Source organism: Centroberyx gerrardi, chromosome 10 (assembly GCF_048128805.1).
Source record: "Centroberyx gerrardi isolate f3 chromosome 10, fCenGer3.hap1.cur.20231027, whole genome shotgun sequence".
Classification (NCBI taxonomy): Eukaryota; Metazoa; Chordata; class Actinopteri; order Beryciformes; family Berycidae; genus Centroberyx; species Centroberyx gerrardi.
Genome location: NC_136006.1, coordinates 5,690,700 through 5,710,705, shown reverse-complemented (window position 1 = coordinate 5,710,705; position 20,006 = coordinate 5,690,700). Strand labels below are relative to the sequence as shown.

Sequence of the window (20,006 nt, the reverse complement as noted above, 5' to 3'; positions counted from 1 at the left end):
ATTGACCATTTAGTCTATAAAATGTCAAAAATAATGACAAATGCCCGTCACGAGTTCCCAGTTCCCAGTTCCCATTCTTCAAATTGCTGACTTGTCTGACCAGCAGCCAAAAACAACAATCACATACAACTCAACACAAAAGTTAGTTTTGCATTGCCTTAACTGGTAACTGTCTTAAAACTTTGTCCCCATAAATGTTGTCAGTATACGCAGGTTTGGACGTTTAGGTGTCAAATGTAAATGTTATTAGACTTTGCCATATACTACCAGTCAAACGTTTGGACACACCACATTTTTCTTTATTTTTACTATTTTATACATTTTAGAATAATAGTAAAGGCATCCAAACTGAAATAACACAAATGGAATTATGCAGTGACCAAAAAAGTGTTAAACAAATCAAAACTATCTTATATTTTAGATTCTTTAAAGTAACCGCCCTTTGCCTTGATGGAAAGGCAAAGGCTTTGGAAAGAAATTCATACATAGGATCAACTTCACTATTTATATTTGTCTAGGAAACACATTTCAAGCATTTAAGCAGAAGCCTTTAGATCAAAATGGCTTTAAGGGAATGAAAAACATAGTACATTCAATCAGGTGGGTCCAGACTGCTGACTGGAAGTGTAGGTTTGGGTTAATTGAATTGATGCCCCTCATCATCATCATCAAACCTTGTCCCATGGTATCACACCAGTAATACAACAGTCAGTGCCTGTTAACACACCTGTTGTAACATCAGTCTATCATCAAACTCACCTGTGATGCCTCTTCCCTACTTGCAGCTCCAGCGGACCAGCATGCCCGGGGGTGACATGAAGACGCCCTTGTTGGCAGATTCTGACTCCGACGCCCCAGGGCCCCTGCCCCGGCTCCCGGGAAACCCCGTGGTCGGCATCATCGGCTCAGGAGACTACTCCCGCTCCCTGGCGATCCGGCTGGTGGCGTCCGGTTTCGGGGTGGTGGTGGGCAGCCGCAACCCGCAGCGCATCGCCAGCGGTCTGTTTCCTGAAGGGGTGCAGCTGCGGTCGCAGAGGGAGGCGGTGGACGGGGCGGACAGGGTGGTCTTCGCCGCCCTCTACCCGGAGCACTACCACACCCTGGCGGGGCTGCGGGACGGGCTGGCCGGGAAGGTGCTGGTGGATGTGAGCAACGCCACCAGGCTGAACAGCGGAGAGCCGTCCCACGCGGAGCGGCTGGCCGAGCTTTTCCCACAGAGCCGGGTGGTGAAGGGCTTCAACGTCATCTCTGCCTGGGCGCTGCAGGCCGGAGCGCACGACGGCAGCAGGCAGGTGAGGTGGAGGAAGGTTTGGTTTTATTCCAGAGGCCATAAGACCTGTGAACAGTAAAGGAATGGTCTTTTCACACAGCATATAGACAAATAATAATGATAAATTCACTCGCACTTTCCTCTGGACTCTGGACCAGCAGAATGATTGTGTATTATGGTCTCTTGTTGTTTATGAACTTGCCTTGAACTGCCCTTTGAGGGATGAGTAAAGTATTTTGATTGATTTATTGGATCAGGGCGGTAGCCAAGAAAACCTTAGTCAAGTTCAGGTCAATTCCAAGACCAGGGCCAGTCGAGCTGGAGTCAAGACCAGGTCCAAAGGGCGATGAGTCAAGCAAATCAAGACCAATCAAATGGCAGTATTTAAAAAAAACAAGTACTATCACCAGGCATAGGAGGCCATAAAATCCCATGTCACAGTTGGGACTGTTAAAGTGTGATGGGCATCCTGGTGCCTCAGTGGTAAGGAGCATGTCATATAAACACAATGTACTGGGTTCGAAACCGGCCCAGGACCTTTGTTACATGTCATCCTTTTCTCTCTCCCAGTCTCTCCTGTCTGTCTCCACTTCCAACTGTCAAATAAAGCCAAAAAATATTGAAAAAAAACATCTAAAGGATATGTTTAAAATGAAATTCATTCCATTTGGGTAAGGACTTGAAAATGAAAGATCCAAAAGGTCTCTCTTTGCTTTTGAAGGAATTGGTTGTCATTTCAAGCCAGATTCAAGCCCATGACAACACAAGCACCTGAACCTGTGAGACACCAATAAACCACCTGTGAAAATCTTCTCTGTATAAGCATTTCTCCCTCGCCCCCCCCACCTCAGGTCCTGATCTGCAGTGACTGCTGTGACTCCAAAGCCGCGGTGGTCCAGCTGGTCCGTCGTCTGGGCTTCAGCCCCGTGGACCTGGGGGGTCTGGCCGCCTCCAGGGCCATCGAGGAAGCCCCGCTCCACCTCTTCCCCCCGTGGGGAGGCCCCGTCCTGGTCACGCTCCTCCTCTTCCTCTTCTTCTACGGCTACAACTTCCTGCGGCGCGTGCTGCTGCCCTACCTCGATCATGGAGAGAACAACTTCTACCAGCTTCCACTGCAGACGGTGAATCAGACGCTGCCGGCGGTCGCTCTGGTCACACTGGCGCTAGTCTATCTACCAGGTACTGAGCAAGCACAGAGCATTAAATAAAGAGTTTCACTCCAAAATTAGATAAAAATACTGACATCTACTCTAACTGACTAGAAGGCACTTGGAGAGCCAAACCTCCGCCAATGCTGAACAATTCTCCAACTTGCTGTTACACCCAGAGACATCATTCCTAACACTCAAATTTCATTGTTTTTTTCACAGATGACAGTAAAGTTGAATTTGACCCTAAAATTTCTTTCTTGACCCTGGAAACATCCCCTTAGGATTTGGAATCAAGACTCTATGTCCTTTAGTTTCATGGTTTTGGCTAAAAAACGATAATCATGTAATGGTGGACATCCCAGATCTGGATCACCACCAAAATTGAATCACTTGTTCCTTGGCCCAAGTCCAATCTGTCCACCAAATTTTGTGGAAATCCATTCATAATTTTTTGAGATATCCTGCTGACAGACAGACAAACTAACGGGTGAAACCATAACCTAGTAAGAAAGACTGCTGACACCAACTCTGACAATTTAAGTGTGTAAGTTAAGTCCTTGGTTGACAAAATTATGACACTTCTACACACTGGCTGCTCTATATTTTAAAGATATTAAATGATGAATGTGAGATCACAATTCTTTCCCAAAATGGGTGTAGTTTCTGAACAGCGCTTTTCATGTAAACAGGGTTTCTACGCATGTCTGGAAATGTATGGAAAAACAATTTGGTCTTTTCCAGTTCTCAATAAGTTTGGAAATTGTACACAAAAAGTTTGGAAAAGTAAGTGATGTTTCCCGTCAGGTCTGGTGGCTGCCGTCCTCCAGCTGGGCAGAGGAACCAAGTATGAGAGATTCCCCGGCTGGCTGGACCGCTGGCTGTGCCGACGCAAGCAGCTCGGCCTGCTGAGCTTCCTCTGCGCCGGAGCCCACGCCGTCTACAGCATGTGTCTGACGCTGCGCAGGGCTGCTGGGTACACACTGCTCAACGCAGCCTACCGACAGGTGAGCGCTGGGCTGGTGTGTGTGTGTGTGTGTGTGTGTGCAGGATTGCCACCGGTCATTTCTGGCCGGGATGGAAAGAGTACTAAAACTTCTACTCCAGTAAGAGGTGTTGTTTCTTCGCTGATATTTTACTTAAGTAGAAGTAAAAGTACTGGTGTAAAAATGTACTGAAGTAAAAGTGAAAAGTGTCTCATTTAAAGTAAAAGTTACTGAGTTACTTTTTAGAAAAGAGAATGTAGTTTAGTGATGCTGTGATCTTTTCCATGTGATTCTAAAAGGAGAGAGGACAGAGTTCAAACTAGATTCTTTTAATTGGAAAAATAAGAAATTACAAAATAAAGTGCACAAAAGCCGCATTACTCTTCTCTTCTCAGCTGACTTACTCCACAATTTGTCAATGTACGATTGTCCAGTTTCTGTTTGTATACACAATATTGTGTATAGGCAATGTAGTTTTACTGTGAAGTTAATCAACAGGAGAATACACTGGAATTAAGTCAGCAACACTGCTTGTACAAAGGTCCATTTTAGATTGATGTAGGAAATTGTAATGTGTATAAAATCTGGGTGAATTGTGGGATAACGTTCTAAATCCTTGAATTAGATAATTTACAAATGATTAACTTATTACAATTTGTTCCCTGTATGTCTCCACCCATACAGTGATGGAAATGGTTTCCTTTACATATTAACTTTTACAGCCATCATGTGATGCGCTATCAGCTTCTTACACTTGATTTATTTTGCCCTGGATGCAGTCTAGACTCTGAATGCTTGTTTGTTGTTTATGTGATCCAAAATGGCTCAGCTTCTTGTTTCTACTGTCCACACACGGCAAGATTAGCACAGTGTTTTTACGAGACCTGGTGCTGTGGCTTGAGAACTTCGGCTATGATATTGTTGGTTTGTTTTTCACAATGTACCCTTCGCTTTTAGGTGAAAGCCGGCGTTGAGAACTCCTGGGTGGAGCAGCAGGTGTGGAGGTCTGACCTCTACCTGTCCTGTGGAATTCTGGGACTTGGAGTCCTCACTCTGCTGGCTATCACCTCTCTACCCTCTGTGGGAAATGCCCTCAACTGGAGGGAGTTTACATTTGTGCAGGTCAGCAAGTTACAATATTATGAACAATTTTCATATGGAACCATATGAAACAACACTTAGTGTAAAATCCATTTAGGGATTATTAAAATATCTGCTGCTATGAAAATGGGCAAGTCGTCTGTTAAAGCTTCACCAGGAAACTTTGGCCCCCGAATGGCAGCGAGAGGTACTGTAACTGTTAAAAAAATGTGAAATCCTGTAAGGTGAACTCAGTAAACTGTTCACCAACCCGGCCAGTCTGTGATGCTTTATACCACTTTTCTCTTCTTCAGCCCCGCTTTGTGATCTGGGCTGAAAAGACGGGTGTATTATTATATAAAAATGTTTCCTTGTGCAGCTTTAAGTACATAAGCACTGGGTGATGCTGTTAGACAAGATGCAGATTCAAAATATTTGTAGGCGAATAAACACAGCAATCACAAAAAGCATGCGTTACATCTGTGATCATTCTTAGCAAATCTTTCAAGCAAAGGTCCTCACTTTACATCAGCGTGTAATTTCCAAACTCACCTTGTCATAATGTGTGAACCAGACTTCTCTTTACTGCATATAAAACATCTTCCTCTGTCTCTCCAGTCAGGACTTGGTTACGCTGCCTTAACTCTCTCCATCATGCACACTCTGTTCTTCGGCTGGGACTTTGCCTTCTCCTCTCTGGCCTACCCGTACTTCCTGCCGCCGGTCTTCCTTCTGGCTCTGATCCTGCCCTGTATCGTCCTGGTGGGCCGGGTCTTGCTGGCCCTGCCCTGCCTGACGTTCAGACTGGCAAAGATCCGCCGGGGCTGGGAGAGTTCGCGTCACCGCCGCTGCCCCCGCGACCAGGAGCCAATCGAAGAGGCTCCTCCTCAAAACTTTGGTGACGTCTGAGGAGCCAGAGATGTGTGGAAAGAACTGTGTGTCGATCCTGTCATGAAAATGATGAAAGGGAATGCAAATATGTGGCTGACTTTGGTTAAAGCTGCACTAGGCAACTTTGCACTTTGGCGGCCCCAAGTGGCAGCAAGAGATAACTGAAAGGTTTGAAGGACTTCATTACCCAGAAATCACGTGACGTCAGTAAACTGCGCTGCCTTACAAAAGCAAAACTCAGAATGGTATTAAGATATTAAGAATGGTATAAGATTTTTTCACTGCCTAACCAAATGCCTTTGTAAGAAGATCTTTGAAGATGTAGCGATTTTTTTTTTTTTAACTTTGTAAGAGGGTATTTTATCCTCTTATATATCACTAACAAAAATGACAAATCTCATTTGTAAGTTACTGCCTTTATCCTTTGTAAGTCAGTTCACATCCCTCAGACCTACATTTCTTCTTCTTAGTGGCTGGTAAGGGTGGAGGCGGTGAAAAAATCTTCAGGAACAAGGCTAACGATCATTTGTTGGAGAAGATTTTCCACCACTGACCTTGCCTGATATCAGACAGAATTGTCAACTCATTACTCTCCATTTCCATCTTCAGTCTGACATTGCCTCCACTCTAACCGATTTCCGTGGGGGAGGGGGATTCGATTTTCCCTAACCAATCACTAGAGACCAACGTATCCGCCTGAATCTAACGTCATTTTAAGTCGACACTGATGCGAAAAAAACCATCTCCCCTTTGAATAAATGCCTTCAAAGCAGAGTGCTGTTCGGATTTCAAAGTAATTGGTACTTTTAATCGATTTAGAACAGCCTCGATAGCAGCGTCTACCTTGTCTACAGCGGTCGCCATTGTTGTTATTACTCCTCCTTGGTTCCGGCGCACAGCTTGACAACAGCTTGACAACGGCGTTAGTCCCGCCCGTGGCGCTGATTGGCTAATTGTTTGTCCCCCCCGGCGCTCATTGGACCGATCATTTTTCAACCGAGAGAAACCGCTGTTTCATGTCACGATGCCAGACCAGAGCAGTCAACTCGGTGGAGTGGGCGGAGTCAAAGGTCTGGACCCAGGCAACCACTGACCATAACCAACACCAGAATTTAATTTTGGATTGTCTCTTCTGTCGCAGCTGCACTTTGTCATTTAAATATATTATATTTTTATATAACAGTCTTGCCTAGTGCAGCTTTAATTATTTGCAAATACTTTTAATGGGTTGTTTTAGCCTGCTTATGTGCCAAATGGGTGGTGCTTGTTACTAAATGAGTTCCAGAAAGTGTAGACAATCACAAGTTTTAAAAGTTTTTAAGGTTTTTAAAAGTTTATTTGGTATACTTTACTGTGAAGGTCAGCTTACCTGACACTTAGTTGTGGTGATGTCATCAACCCTGCCCATCTGGTACAAGCAGGTTAAACCGAACACTATCAAATATTTGCAAATGGTATTTGACCCAGGTGTGATGTGTGTTCATAGCGTAGAAGACATGTAGCACTTTTAATTTTAATGTACTTTACAATGGCCTTATTCTAGTGTATTAACCTATGGAAAAGTATTCTAAGTACACACTAATACTGTGTATGTACGAATGAAAATCACTTTCACACTTACAAGGGTGAAACAACACAATGTAAGTGCACTTTTCATGAAGTACTTAGTATTACTGTGTACATACAAGACTTTTCTAAAGTTTAATACACAGGTGAGCACACTAGTGTTACCAAAAAGTCAAGTGAAGGCATAACAGATTTGTTGAATTTCAAGAAAATGAGGGACATTTATCAAACTGAACTCCCCCATTATCCAACTACCTCCTGCTATGACAATTATGGGAACCCACTGTTTCATTTTATGCCTCAGTTGACTGCGACTGAGATTTTTTTTCATTGTACACAACACAAAGGTTGAACAGCAAGTCCTCTCAGTATCAGTAAGGGAGGAAAGTCCTGCTTGTTTCAGTCTGAAGCATCTTGGTGTCTCAGAGCAGCGGCAGTAGAGACCACAATAAAGACATTTCACTGGAGCTCTGTCACAGTAGAGCCTTTGACTTGACTGCTCAACTCAAATTAAATCTTCTGACTGACCCGTTTCAGACACTTTTAAAGCAATGATAATGCAAACAGACATGACAGATGATGGATAAGGGATAACTATTGAATGTACTTGTGAAAGGGGATTATTTGGGAAGATTTTAACTTTTTTTTTTATCATGTTTAACAGTAATACTAATTTTCACATAAATAAATGTCTGTTTTGCTACTCTCGCCAATTAACGTCATAATAGTGATTCAACCTATATAAATGTAAGCTTAAGCAGAAGGAGAAACAGAAGAACTGGGTAGTTAGCATGAGCAGCGATAGCCACCATGACTGAACAAAAGAGAAACTCAAACTGCAGCAAAAGAAAATTCAATCTCCGCCCACACTGTTTGATTGACAGGTGATCTGTGGGAAGTGCAGTGCAGAAACACCACAGTGAGGCTGAGCAACAAAGATGGAGAGTAAATGTTTAAAATAAGGATGAGGATCTTGCAGATTACCAGTTTAAGTGTTTTTAAATGTTCACCTTGATATTTGATCAGTATCAAATCTACAGTCAGGGATTGAAAAACATATGTGCCTTTTGTTAAATATTATACAGATATGACACATGGATCATCTTCCATCTATATAGTTGATCTGTACTTGCTGCACATCTCTGTAATTTCACAAATGCTTTTTCTCATAACCAATACTAACTTTACTCCAATGTAACATAATATGCAGTGTATACATTATAATTCCTCTGTATGTTCTCACAACCAAAGCTCAACATCTAGAGTTCAGTGGTGAGCAGATGCAAACCAGTACACTGCAATAAAGATTATTCTGTTAATAAGTTTGATTTCATTAAACACCCTCAATATAAAACAATCAATATACTTAATCTGATGGGAAACTTTATTTAACATATTGCAAATGAATAACCATAATCACATTCACTGTTTAAAAATAAAAAGGCATACCAGTGGAGTGAATCATAAACGTTTCGTTTTTAAAAACAAATGCACAAATTAAAACACTCGGCTTTGGCATGCTTGACCGTTGTCCTTTGAGAACCTCGTCTTATTGTAGGAATGCTGAATTGTGGAATGCTGCGGTCACCAGGCACTTTGTGGATTTGCTTTGTAGAGACCATAATCTTCTTTCCTGAAGAAGGCCAATTCTGTTTCATTAGCTGTAACGAAACAACAGAAAAATAGTGTTGTCAAAATTAGGATGAAGTCACAGTTTCAGCAGCAGTGCCTCCAACATTAAAGCAATAGTTCACCCCAAAATCAAAATTATATCTTCTCACCCCCATGTCAGTTGAAACCAAACACACAGTGAGTTAGCTCTCATAGTTCCATCTCTGCCTTCTCCCAAACAATTTAAGTTGACAGTGGCATATTTTACAGCTCCCAAAAAAGCATAAAATGTCCATAAACTTTCTCAGAACAGCTTGTGCAGCATAATCCAAGTGTTTTGTAGTCAAACAATTGCATTGTGGATCCAAAAGTCCCGTAGTTCCTCATTATTTACTGTGTTTTCCTTATCTACAATGCTACACACTACAGCAGCAAGCACTTCCACTAGAGTGATGTAGGGCGAACAGAGCAGTCAGTGAGGAAACTACAGGAGATACTGAGGGAAATATTGGACTTTTGGCCCCACAGTGCAATTATTTGGCTACAAAACACTATGGAGAAATTTGATGGACATTTTATGTTTATTTTGGAGCTGTAAAAAGATGGCCCTGTTATCTTCAATAGTTTGGGATGAGGCTAAAATGAAACTGGGAAATGGGGTTAACTCATGTTTGGTGCGTCCATGAATTTGAATGGAGTTTTGACTGACATGGGGTTGAATAGATAATGACTGAAACTATTCCTTTAAGCAAAGTACACAGTTTTAAATAGATGAATGTAGATGTGGAAATTCCCTGAGGAAAGTCGTACCGACACCAGCAGCTCTTAGAGTTAGGCCGTGTTGCAGGATGAGCTTGTCATCGTCGTCTAGACTCATCACCAACTCATTTGTCTGCAAAAAGAACAAAGCACGTATTTCAACTTGAATGAGAAAAGTTTTGTTTTCAAGGGCAGGACAGGCCAGGATGATCCTCATATTTAGAGTGATTAGCAACAGTGACTAACTGATCATAATATCTCGAAGTCTCACCTGCTTAGAGATACTTGAAGCCACCTGTCATTACTACTTCCATATTCTCTCGTAGGTCATTCCTGTCACATTGGTGGCATTTTGGATAAGAACCTGTTGTCAGCTCCACCAGTCAGAAGTAATGTAACACTAGCGCCAAGTATGCAGTTAGCACCACCATTTAGAAAAACGTGCATTAGCACAAGAGTCAATCTGTTTGGATGGCACAGTCAGAGATTTTGGCTAACCCTAACCCTAAAAAAAACAGGGAATTATGGCCTACTGCCTGATTTTGAAACATTTGATTATTTTAATACGACAACAATATGAAAAACCCCAAACAGGATCAACTCCATGTAGTGAAGTGCTGGCGCTTCCACCATACATTATTTTTATTCCCCCAAAAAGGACCGCTGAAGGGAGACTCAGTCCAGGGAACTAAAGCTAACAGCGATGGGGGGAAAAGGTTCAGGATGGCAACTTAGTCCCTTCAGTCATCTTTACTGGCCTGTGTGTTTCGGAGCGAGCTGCTTCTTTAGGGCACGAGGCCAGGATCAGGTAAGGATCAGATCCATGCATTATGGTTGAATTTTAACAAACTAAAACCGAAGTGATTCACCCACTAATTTGTGCTTTTACTGGACTTAAATTTGCATGAGTGTGTGTGTGACCGGTCTGACCACTACAGCAGCATTCCACATTTCTGTTTTTGTACATTTGGCTTCAGACACACGCCTCTGTCCTGGCCCAACAGTGTGACTTCCTCCAGATAGATATACCTTGGCTCCATGTGCCTGGTGGGTAATCTTCATTGTGTCTGAAAATACAAGGAGAATGAATCAGATGCATGTATTTCACCCAGCTGATGTTCACACACAGACATAACGAGTACGCCCTGCTCTATTTTGGGGAATAGAGTCTGGAATATTCAGCTATCAGCCCAATTACCATTGACACATAGCATGTTCTAGAAGATATCTTTATATATTGATATCAACATAATTTCTTACGATTATTGTGATTATGTATTGTATTCATTTTGAGAAACTTACCATAGCCAAACTTCTTGAAAGGAGGTGGAAGACCTGCTCTTGTTGCAACATCTGAAAGAAATTAAGAGTCTGTAGGTTTTGCAATGTTGTTACAGCTATAATTACTTATATTTTACCCCTTGCTCATTATACTCACCGTCTTTTACATGCTGGATAAACTCCTGTACGGTCTGGTCTAAATTCACGCCTTGAAATACAACTGGTTTGAAGTTTCTGTGCTCAAAAGACCTCACCAAGCGAACAGTGACTACAGCTTCACCTGCCATAGCCTGCTAGCTAGGTAGCAACACAGATCACAAGAGTTATTCAGGTGTTTAGCGAGTATTTTAAAACTCAGATAAGACTGTTCTATAACGCTTGTGTTATTAAAACACAGATGACGCAGGTTTAATGGTGTATCAAACCCCAGAACACCAGACGACAATATATCCCAACGTGTGTAAAAGCTGTTTTGGGAAAACTTCCGGTATTTGGTCAAGCGAGAGCAGTCGAACGTCCCAGACTTTTAAGACTCGATGGGTCGATAATCGAGCACATCAAACCGCGTCCACGTTTTTTTTTTTTTTGCGAGGTAGTTATTACATAGAAACAATCACTCATATATATATCGACATTTTAACAATAATGGTCCAAGTTAGTATCATGTGAGTTATACAGATACAGTAGTAAGTAAAATATATATGAAAACAAAAAAGAAGCAGGGCCTTCACAGTAACTTGAAAAGCTACATTACTGATAATTTTGTACGTTTGATAAGGTTTTTATATAACTTCTAATGTCAGTGTTATAGAATAATGTATAAAGAGGCATTTTATGGACACATTTATTTTTATGAATGTAGTATTCTCTCCTCCCCTTCTTCTGCTTCTTCTTCTTCTTCTTCTTCTTCTTCTTCTTCTTCTTCTTCTGGACTGACCTGACGATGTTTGGTTTTATATCACTGAAACATTTTCTGCTCATCAAACTCACTGCGCTGGAAAAATCTGATATAACCCCTTAATTTTATCCTTGAAATGTCCTTGATTTCTCATTACATAAACATTAATTATCCATTAAAAATATATTGCTTTAAAAAAGTAAGGTTAAGTAGGCCTATCATGGGTTTTAAGGGATTTATTCATGGGTTGATTCACAGACACTATAGAAATTAAGGGATTTTTCATGCCTTTTGTGGTTTACAGGGTTATTAAGTGGAAATTAATGGAAAGTTCCTGTCTCCCTGAATTTTACATTAAATTAGAAAGGAGTCACAAATGAAGGGGTGTTTAAGGAGGTTTTGATGGGATCTCCTCCATTAATACTCCCTTAACTAATTTTAAGGGGATTTTGCTTGAATTAAGGGGTGACTTACTGTAAATGTAAGGTTACAGTAAGGGATTACTGGTTCGTAAAGATACAATTTCATCTCCTACTACACTGGTTTTCAGACGGAGGCTGTAGTATGGCCGTGACCCCTTGCCCCAGTTTCAGCACTGACCTCGCGTTCCTAATTCTAGAGGTTTGATTGGTTACCGTTATCACGCCAACCAATGAACGGCTTCGGTGTGATGTCACTCATTAAATAAGCCATTGGGAGGCGTTGAGGGGGGCGTATCCGAGCTGCGCAGGCTCATGTATAATACGGACAACTGAGTTTTTTTTCTCCACGTTTTCTCAGCAACGGTCTGTGTGTGTCTGCGGAGCGGCAAGCGGGGAACAGAACTGTTATAATGGCTGATCTTAAGGTGCGTACTGAATTTGTAATATTTCGATAGCTTAATTTAGCAAAAGCTTGTCCTGTGCACCGCAGAATAAGCGACGGAGCGAGCCGTTAGTGTATCAGGATGGCTGCGCCCCTCTCGCCATGGCTGTCTGGGTGGTGTTTCCTTTCTGTGAAGACATGGCAGCTGAAGAGTGTATTGTTTTCTCACCGGTGCTGCAGATGGACGACGAGAAACACATCTGCATATGAACGTGAACTCGATGCATGTATGTCCTTTGGTTATAAGTCGGTGATATCATTTTAGGGTGTGGTGTTGGGACTTTCAACATCCTGAGGGCATGTGTATATTTCATAGTGTATAAATGCGTAGTATTTCCGCCACTGTGCGGTAACCTGTGTGTTTGGGTGGTATAGTGTCTACAGCAGAACAACAGGGAGTGTTAAAGCACACCTTAGATTGGTATCTGTCACTAATATCAGAATCTAAAATTCAGCCTCCATAAGAAATCAGCATGGCTTCTTTTCCAGATCTGACTAGCAGCCCTGCATGCCTGGTCACATGCTTTCAAAGGATTAAATCAACTTGCCCTTTATTTATTCAGGGGAAAGTCCACTGAGCCCCATGCTGGTTTCCAGCAACAGCCTGTTGCACAGTAACTCAGTTACACACAGTCACATCTGGGAGCCGACCAGTACAACCAGTCCTCCCCTGAGCAGCTGCACTGGGACGCAGGGTGTCACTCATCCCTCTGCTCTAACCTGTGTGCTTGTGACGGCTCTCGAGGGCCAGGAAAAAACTTTAATATTGTCAACTGTGTTCCTGCAGCTTGATCTTTGCTCCTGTTATATGAGGCCAAAGGATATTGAATTTCTGCGGTAGAGCTTAGTAGATTAGATTTCAGGGCTTGTTGCTTGTGATTGCTGTAATTTCCTCACACACACGTTGCGACATCCTGGCCAAAATCCTGGCTAGGGGTATTTTTTTTTTCTCCCCTTTTTTGGTATTCAAAGCACTTTGCATACTCCAGCAGCACAGTGTTTTTTGGTAAGATTTGGTTGTTTTTAGCCCACACACCACCAAAACAATGTCGTGAATTTGAAATGAAGTTGGGCGTATTTCATGTTGTATTTGCATGCATTTATTCAAATGAGTCCAAAGCAGTTCTCTGGTGATAATTAGACCCATGTAAATCATCTTTTGCATGAATACAACCAAAATGGGAGCAGTTGCACATACACAATATAAGAGAGTGCAGAAACCTGTTTCTTCTTCTTCTACCGCTACTTGATCTCAGCTGCTATCTTTGTGTTTTGCGCTTTATTTTCATAATGACTTCTTCTAGTGTTCAACCTGGTCTTCCCCTCTGGCACAGTTGGCACAGAGTGGCACAGCCAGTGTGGTTTTGTTGTTTTGTGAAAGGGTCCGACTGAATCAATGAGCTTATTGTACTTGTATTGGCAGCCAAATGCCTCTTTTCAGTTACATTGTACTTCACAGCCAGATTGAAGGAGCGCTCTTCTCACTGAATGAAAGGATTTCAAGGTTAGCTCAGGCTGTAGTTTACCACTCTGGTCATATCAATACGCCGGCCTCACTAAGTGCATTGGTGCAGATTGTGAGGAGAGTTAAGTTGTCACACCCCAGACAAAGTTCAACTCATCAGTCATCTCTTTCTTATCTGAAGGTTTTTTCATTGGTTTCTCTGTTTTGCGGTGCTATAGACTGATTTTATAAAACTTGTCCTCATCTGCTCTGTAGCTCATCCTGACCTCTGACCCCCCTGGAGTCCACAGGGAACAACAAAAAAACATTTAACACTGAATTGTTTTCCTCTCCTGTGCAGGCTAAGTTTGACACAGCTGCCGAAGAGGTGAAGCAGCTGAAGGTGAAGCCGAGCGATGCAGAGATGCTGAAGGTCTACAGCCTGTTCAAGCAGTCCACCGTGGGTGACGTCAACACCGGTGAGACGGCGGCTTACTGAAAGGATAAATCCGGTTATTTTCAACCTGGGCCTTGTTCTCCTAGTTTCTGCCATCATGACGATTTGATTGTGTTCAAACTGACTTCACTGTAGAGCTTGATGTAGCTTCAGTTCCCTGGGAGCGCTGCTGTACACACACACACACACACACAGAGTAAACACACTCTCCAACAATTGAACCCAAAAGTGATTAACACAACTTTTCAATACAATGACACCCTGCAATGGGACCTGCCTACATCCAATTTATGATGATCCATTGCCTGAAACTTGCGTATATTTCTGTATTAGATTTGTTATTTGAACCAGCATCAGCTAGACTGCTCAAGTACTCTGATGCTGCGTTCAGTGCATATTTAATCTCTGTAAATATGAACTGCCGACTGGGGAAAAAACATTCACGTCAACCACCTAGTGCTAATTACAAGTACAATATGTGGGAAGTTTTTGCGGGCTCCGTTACCTCCCACCTGGCATCACAAATGTAGGAAGTGTGTCAACACAGCAGGGATTCCACCAAAGTCGGCAGTTCAAGGTGTTAAATATCACAAAATCAGTTGTATTCACACATACAATCAGTGTGTGATTAATCAAGTAAAAGGTGTAAACGGCACTTTCAAGCTGAAGCAGCAAAAGCCTGTTCTTTGCCTTTTTCTGATGTGACCTGAATGCAGCAGACATTTGGCAGCCAGCAAAGTAAATAAGGAAGTATCAAAGTATCAAATGGGCTATTATAACTGAAATGTTGTGATAATACAAGGCTGGCCCCTCCTTATATTTCTGACCTTTTATCCTAGCCTTTGCCGTCAGGGCCCCTAGACTTTAGAACAATCTGCCAGAGGAGATCAGGCTTGCAGAGTCAGTTCCCCGTTTTATTTCACTTCTTAAGACACATTTTTATTAAAAAAAAGCTTTTATTGTGTGATGTTTTATTTAATATTATTTCTGTTTGTTTGTTGTGAAGCGCTTTGTTACCTGTATTGAAAAGCGCTATACAAATAAAGTTATTATTATTATTATTATTGTTGAATCGCAGCTATCTGAAGACATGTTTAACTGCAGTGTGAGTGTTATTGTGTTGAAAGGACGTGTTTTAATCGTTCATGGGTTCAACAGTTGGAGAGTGTGTTTGCCCTGTGGGTGTGTATTGGACAGCAGCGTTCTCGGCTAATTGAAGCTATGTGTCTTCTAAAATCACCTACCTGAAATTAGATTAAATGAGATGCAATACACTTTGACTTATCAGGCACTGACCTCAGGCTTCTGTGAACTTCTTTCAATTACTTCAACTCTTATTTCTGTGTGTGTGTGTGTGTGTGTGTGTGTGTGTGTGTGTGTGTGTGTGTGTGTGTGTGTGTGTGTGTGTGTGTGTGTGTGTGTGTGTGTGTCTCTCTCTCTCTCTCTCTCTGAAGCTCGTCCTGGCATGCTGGATTTCACTGGGAAAGCCAAATGGGACGCCTGGGAGAAGGAGAAAGGTACATGTTCCGCCCTGTAGATGGTGCTGCTGTTCCAGATATGGCTTGATCACTGTGAGGGACAGTTGCAGTGTTAGTCCTTCACATTGCTACCCAGGTCCGAGCCAAACTCTTGACCATGAGTATGGGAATCTACCTCCATGTAACGTATCGCAACTGACATGAAATCATATTTGAGAGCTGAGCATTTTTATTTCATGCCAGAGTAAGGTTGTTTCAATACCAAAGTTTTGACTTCGTTACCAGCTTTGGAACCTCGATATCGGTACCGAATCGACTGCAGTAAATCACTGAGAATTTCTTATAAACTTAACAAATAGTTTCAAAAATATTTAATAAAAGACGCACCAAACACACAGCCTGCCTATTCCTCAGCCTTCCTGGGAAAGAGCTTAACATGCTTTGAAACCTTTGCGTAGCATATAACCAACAGCAGAATGCCACAAGTTCAAGCCCGTTCTCTAAGGGGTTGTTGAAAAGGCATTCTGGGAAATGTAGGAAATCACTAACTGACGTAGAAGCAGATGAGGCAGATTGAGGGAAAGTGGGTTCACCAAAAAATTACAAAAACACTTCATCACAAAATAAATCCTGGAATGCTTTGACCACCATAAATGGAAAATATTGCACAGTGTACCAGTATATGAGGGTGAATGTTTGTTAATGTTGTTTTTTTTTTTTCTTATAATAGGAAAGAGCCAAGATGATGCCATGAACGAGTACATCAAGTTGGTAGAGGAGCTGAAGGAGAAGTATGGAAGCTAAAGTTGTACTGTAAGCGTGAGCTGGCCGGGTCGACCGCTGGCGGGACAGACACCGCTGGCTGTGACCACCGCTGGCCGGCCCACACCTCGCCCCGTTAAATGCCTTAAACCCATGGACTGTGCCCTTTGCTACTATGACGCACAACACATGTGAACGCCTGGTGGATCGCCAGTGGTCCAATGAGATTTAGGTGGCCGAAAAACCACGGACGGACAGACAGAATCCGTCCTTCACCAGCAAACAAGGACTGAAACATTACTCCTGTAATATGAATATAAAGCAGGACTCCTTGTCCAAAAAAAAAAAAAAGTTGTTTCTCTGGTTTATTCTCTGCATTTTCCCTCTGTTGTGTTCTAGTTTTGCACACATAATGAAAGTGTTATTTACAGGATGGTCAAACTGTAACTTTGAATGTGCAAATGAAGGATTTGGGCAGGTTTATGATGAAAAAGAGGCCAAAAGGCTCAAAGGGAATATGAAAATTCATGTTTGTCAGAAGAGAATGTAATCAAAACTTTTTTAAAAAAAAATAATACATTTTATTAGGGACATAGGAACCGTATACAACAGTATACAGTATGGTCATAACAAAAAAGAACATGAAAGAAAATCCAGCGGTTGGTGCTTTACACAAACACAAAGTATTACAAGCATCCAAAGTTCTTACAGCTTTAAAATTAGATGAAAATTTTGTGGTTCTGTTTTTTGTAGTTTTTTTTATGTGTTTATGTATTGTTCAGATTCCTTAATGAGCACAGAGAAAAGAGGTTTCCTACTAGAAAACTTGGGTTTGTGAATATGAAATTTAGCCAATAGAACTCTATTAGCAGTCGTTTTGGCCAGGAGACATTTATGGTGGGAGGTGTTTATTATTAGACATTTATTAGACATTTATTAGAAGTCAGACGTGTTGGCGTACCTGCACACCAGATGCGGTCAAAGTTTCATTGAATACAAAGGTGAGTACCACAGCAGGTGTTTCCAGGGGGCTCTGTTAACATGGAGCAACTCACACTTTTAAAGGATAAGTTAGGTGATGCAATCGTCCCTTACATACCTGTAGTTACTTGGACCGGCAGAGAATATTGGCTCCCAAGTCAGCTGTCAGCTGAAACTGGCTGCTGTTGCTAGGCCTCTTGCTGCTAAGAAGCGGTCCAAAGACTATGTCAAAATATATAAACAAGCACAGATCCTGTACAGACCCACGGCGCGTGTTCAATTCTATGCACTGAAGCACTGCAACATGATTAAATTACCGAATTCCACTAATATTACTTAAATACCAGAAGGTACCGTTAAAGTTTGTAGGGCAGCGAAGACGAGTTACTGTCGTTACTGACTGTGGAATATTAAGTTTCACTTTTCTTTTCACACCGGGAGACTGTGGATTGAGTTCAGTCTGCTGGTCTGCTGTCTGTACATCTCCAAATTACAGACATGACGTGATGCGCACATCAGGCGCATTAGAGATCGATTTAGATCCATTTCTACACAGTGATCAACTTTTGATTTTGTGCCTCTGTATGGGAAAACACTCCATCTCACAGTCACAAACGCCCTCTAGAGGCCATCTGATGAAGCGCATCATCTCACTAAGCGTTACCTGACTGACTGACTGACTGACTGACCTGAATTTGGCTCCTGATGCCCTCGGCTGCGCTGTGGGAAAGGCATTTGTAGGTTCCACAGGGGAATTGAGACTAAATGGAACAGTTGCAAATGCATAATGTACATAAATGCATACATTAAAGTCACTCACTTTCCATCACCCCTCCGCCCCTCCCATCAAATAAAACTGCCTTTCTCTCCTGACTGATATTGCATTGGTTTACATACTGTATAATAAAAATCATGCTTGTAGAGATAACGCACACATCTATAAATGTTATTATATTAAACTCTATTGAGACTTAATAGGCTACTATGGTGTGCTGAAAAGATTAAGGCTCCAAATAAAATCTTGCCCAAATTCCGTCTTTGATATCTTTCTATATATTGTTATATCACACTCTGCTCAGCTGACTCAGAAAAGTCTGTACATGGTGTAGAGCATGCGTGGAGGTGCGCACATTCTCACGGCGTGTTTCTTCTTTATATAAACCAATTTCTGTGTGCAAAGTATATATACATTATTTTTGTGCATATGCATCATTTATGCATCTGGTCCCTGGTCTCCTTCCCCTGGTTACCGCTCATTGTACCACGTCTGGAGCTTTCATAAGTATAAAAACAAACACTTTCCCTCAGATTAGGCCATGGACTCCTTCCCCTCGTTACCAGACCGACAAGAAGAAAGGAAAGGAGCAGTTTCAGCTGCTTATTCTCTCCGGAGGGACTTTCACTGTCTTGTAGTGTTTGTCATACACTGATGCCAGACATTTTCCCTGAACTTTTGACAACCAGGCTCTCGACATGTCCGCTACAGACACCGTGACTGCTATCAGTGTCAAGGTAAGATGATTCACTTTTAATTTGATTAAAACTGTAGGGCCTTATAACTGCAAAACAGGTTTTCACATCTGCACTACAAACTGATATTCAGATTTATTCAAACTGTAGGGAGATGTGCAACAACAGTGTCACACCCTACAGTACGCAGAGTGCTGCAGTGCGACCAGAGCAGTCAGTGAGGAAAATACAGAGTGGGTCAATAATCACAAAACATGACAGACAAACAGAATAAATAAATTACATTAAAAAAAAAGAAAAAACAAAACAAAACACAAAGCACAGGGCTTTTATACCTAGTGCTGCGTTCACATCACATCACCTGGGTTTCATTGCTAAGTGCCACGAGATTAACACAACATAATGTGCATAACATTTTAGAATACATATGACACATATATTGTACATTTAATAATAAAAAATTGTAATTGTATATTGTAAGTACGTGTTTACCTTTTAAGTATCATGGCTTCGGAAAACTCTGATTTATACCATTCACACAGCCCATGTACATTATACAGCTTCAGCTGCTCAACAATAATATTGCATGTTGCAATATTTTGGCGGGACAACATCTCAATATTAAATTGTGGATACCACCCAAGCCTACTGTACACATCAAAGCACCTCCTCCTCCTCCTTTATTTGACAGATCAATGTAGATATACTGTATACAGGAAAGATTGTCAGAGAGAGAGGGACGACATGCAACAAAAGTCCCGGGCTGAATTTGAACCCAGGACGTCGCCCACATGGCACGCCCCTTAGACCACTGACCCACCACTCATACATACAGATACTGACATTTTAACAATAGAGGTACAAGTTAGTAACCTATGAGTTGTACAGTCATAAGAAAAATAACACAAATGAAAACAAAAAAGAAGCAGGACTTTCACACAAATTTGAAAAGCCCGAGGAATGTGGCTGTAAATAAAATGTGGAACATGTTTTGTTGGGATGTAACTAATTTGTGACAGAGAGGTAAAGTTTTCGGTTCAGGGTGAGATAAAGGAATGGA

At 41.8% G+C, this 20,006-nt stretch overlaps 3 protein-coding genes across 4 annotated transcripts in view; 2 read left to right on the top strand and 1 right to left on the bottom strand.

The window, feature by feature from the left end:
* steap3 (STEAP family member 3, metalloreductase) overlaps positions 1–20,006 on the top strand; it is a 50,447-nt gene that overhangs the window by 775 nt on the left and 29,666 nt on the right. The window contains exons 2-6 of one of the 2 annotated variants that reach the window (XM_078286265.1): positions 786–1,292; positions 2,122–2,449; positions 3,226–3,425; positions 4,362–4,526; positions 5,103–5,423. In XM_078286265.1, the coding sequence (XP_078142391.1) occupies positions 801–1,292; positions 2,122–2,449; positions 3,226–3,425; positions 4,362–4,526; positions 5,103–5,393 (1,476 nt within the window). In that variant the 5' untranslated portion in view covers positions 786–800 and the 3' untranslated portion in view covers positions 5,394–5,423. Of the gene's footprint in view, positions 1–785; positions 1,293–2,121; positions 2,450–3,225; positions 3,426–4,361; positions 4,527–5,102; positions 5,612–20,006 lie in introns of those variants that run through there. The other variant, XM_071898648.2, reaches the window with a different exon arrangement.
* On the bottom strand, positions 8,312–11,088 carry c10h2orf76 (chromosome 10 C2orf76 homolog). The gene is made up of 5 exons (XM_071898649.2): positions 10,750–11,088; positions 10,614–10,664; positions 10,341–10,378; positions 9,363–9,444; positions 8,312–8,602 (listed from the first exon to the last, which is right to left on the bottom strand). Exons 1-5 carry the CDS (start codon positions 10,877–10,879, stop codon positions 8,526–8,528), a joined length of 378 nt encoding a protein of 125 aa, XP_071754750.2. The 5' UTR covers positions 10,880–11,088; the 3' UTR covers positions 8,312–8,525.
* LOC139911143 (acyl-CoA-binding protein) lies at positions 12,222–16,837 on the top strand. Its single transcript, XM_078286273.1, has 4 exons — positions 12,222–12,337; positions 14,160–14,277; positions 15,710–15,772; positions 16,464–16,837. Exons 1-4 carry the CDS (start codon positions 12,323–12,325, stop codon positions 16,535–16,537), a joined length of 270 nt encoding a protein of 89 aa, XP_078142399.1. The 5' UTR covers positions 12,222–12,322; the 3' UTR covers positions 16,538–16,837.

Excerpts from the sequence above, each read along its gene's own strand:
- c10h2orf76 (XM_071898649.2), bottom strand. The coding sequence starts at position 10,879 with ATGGCAGGTGAAGCTGTAGTCACTGTTCGCTTGGTGAGGTCTTTTGAG. Across the intron at positions 10,379-10,613 it reads TTTCAAGAAGTTTGGCTATG|ACACAATGAAGATTACCCAC; the intron begins GTAAGTTTCTCA and ends TTGTATTTTCAG. Across the intron at positions 8,603-9,362 it reads TCTAAGAGCTGCTGGTGTCG|CTAATGAAACAGAATTGGCC; the intron begins GTACGACTTTCC and ends GTTTCGTTACAG.
- LOC139911143 (XM_078286273.1), top strand. Across the intron at positions 14,278-15,709 it reads CGTGGGTGACGTCAACACCG|CTCGTCCTGGCATGCTGGAT; the intron begins GTGAGACGGCGG and ends CTCTCTCTGAAG. Across the intron at positions 15,773-16,463 it reads CGCCTGGGAGAAGGAGAAAG|GAAAGAGCCAAGATGATGCC; the intron begins GTACATGTTCCG and ends TTCTTATAATAG.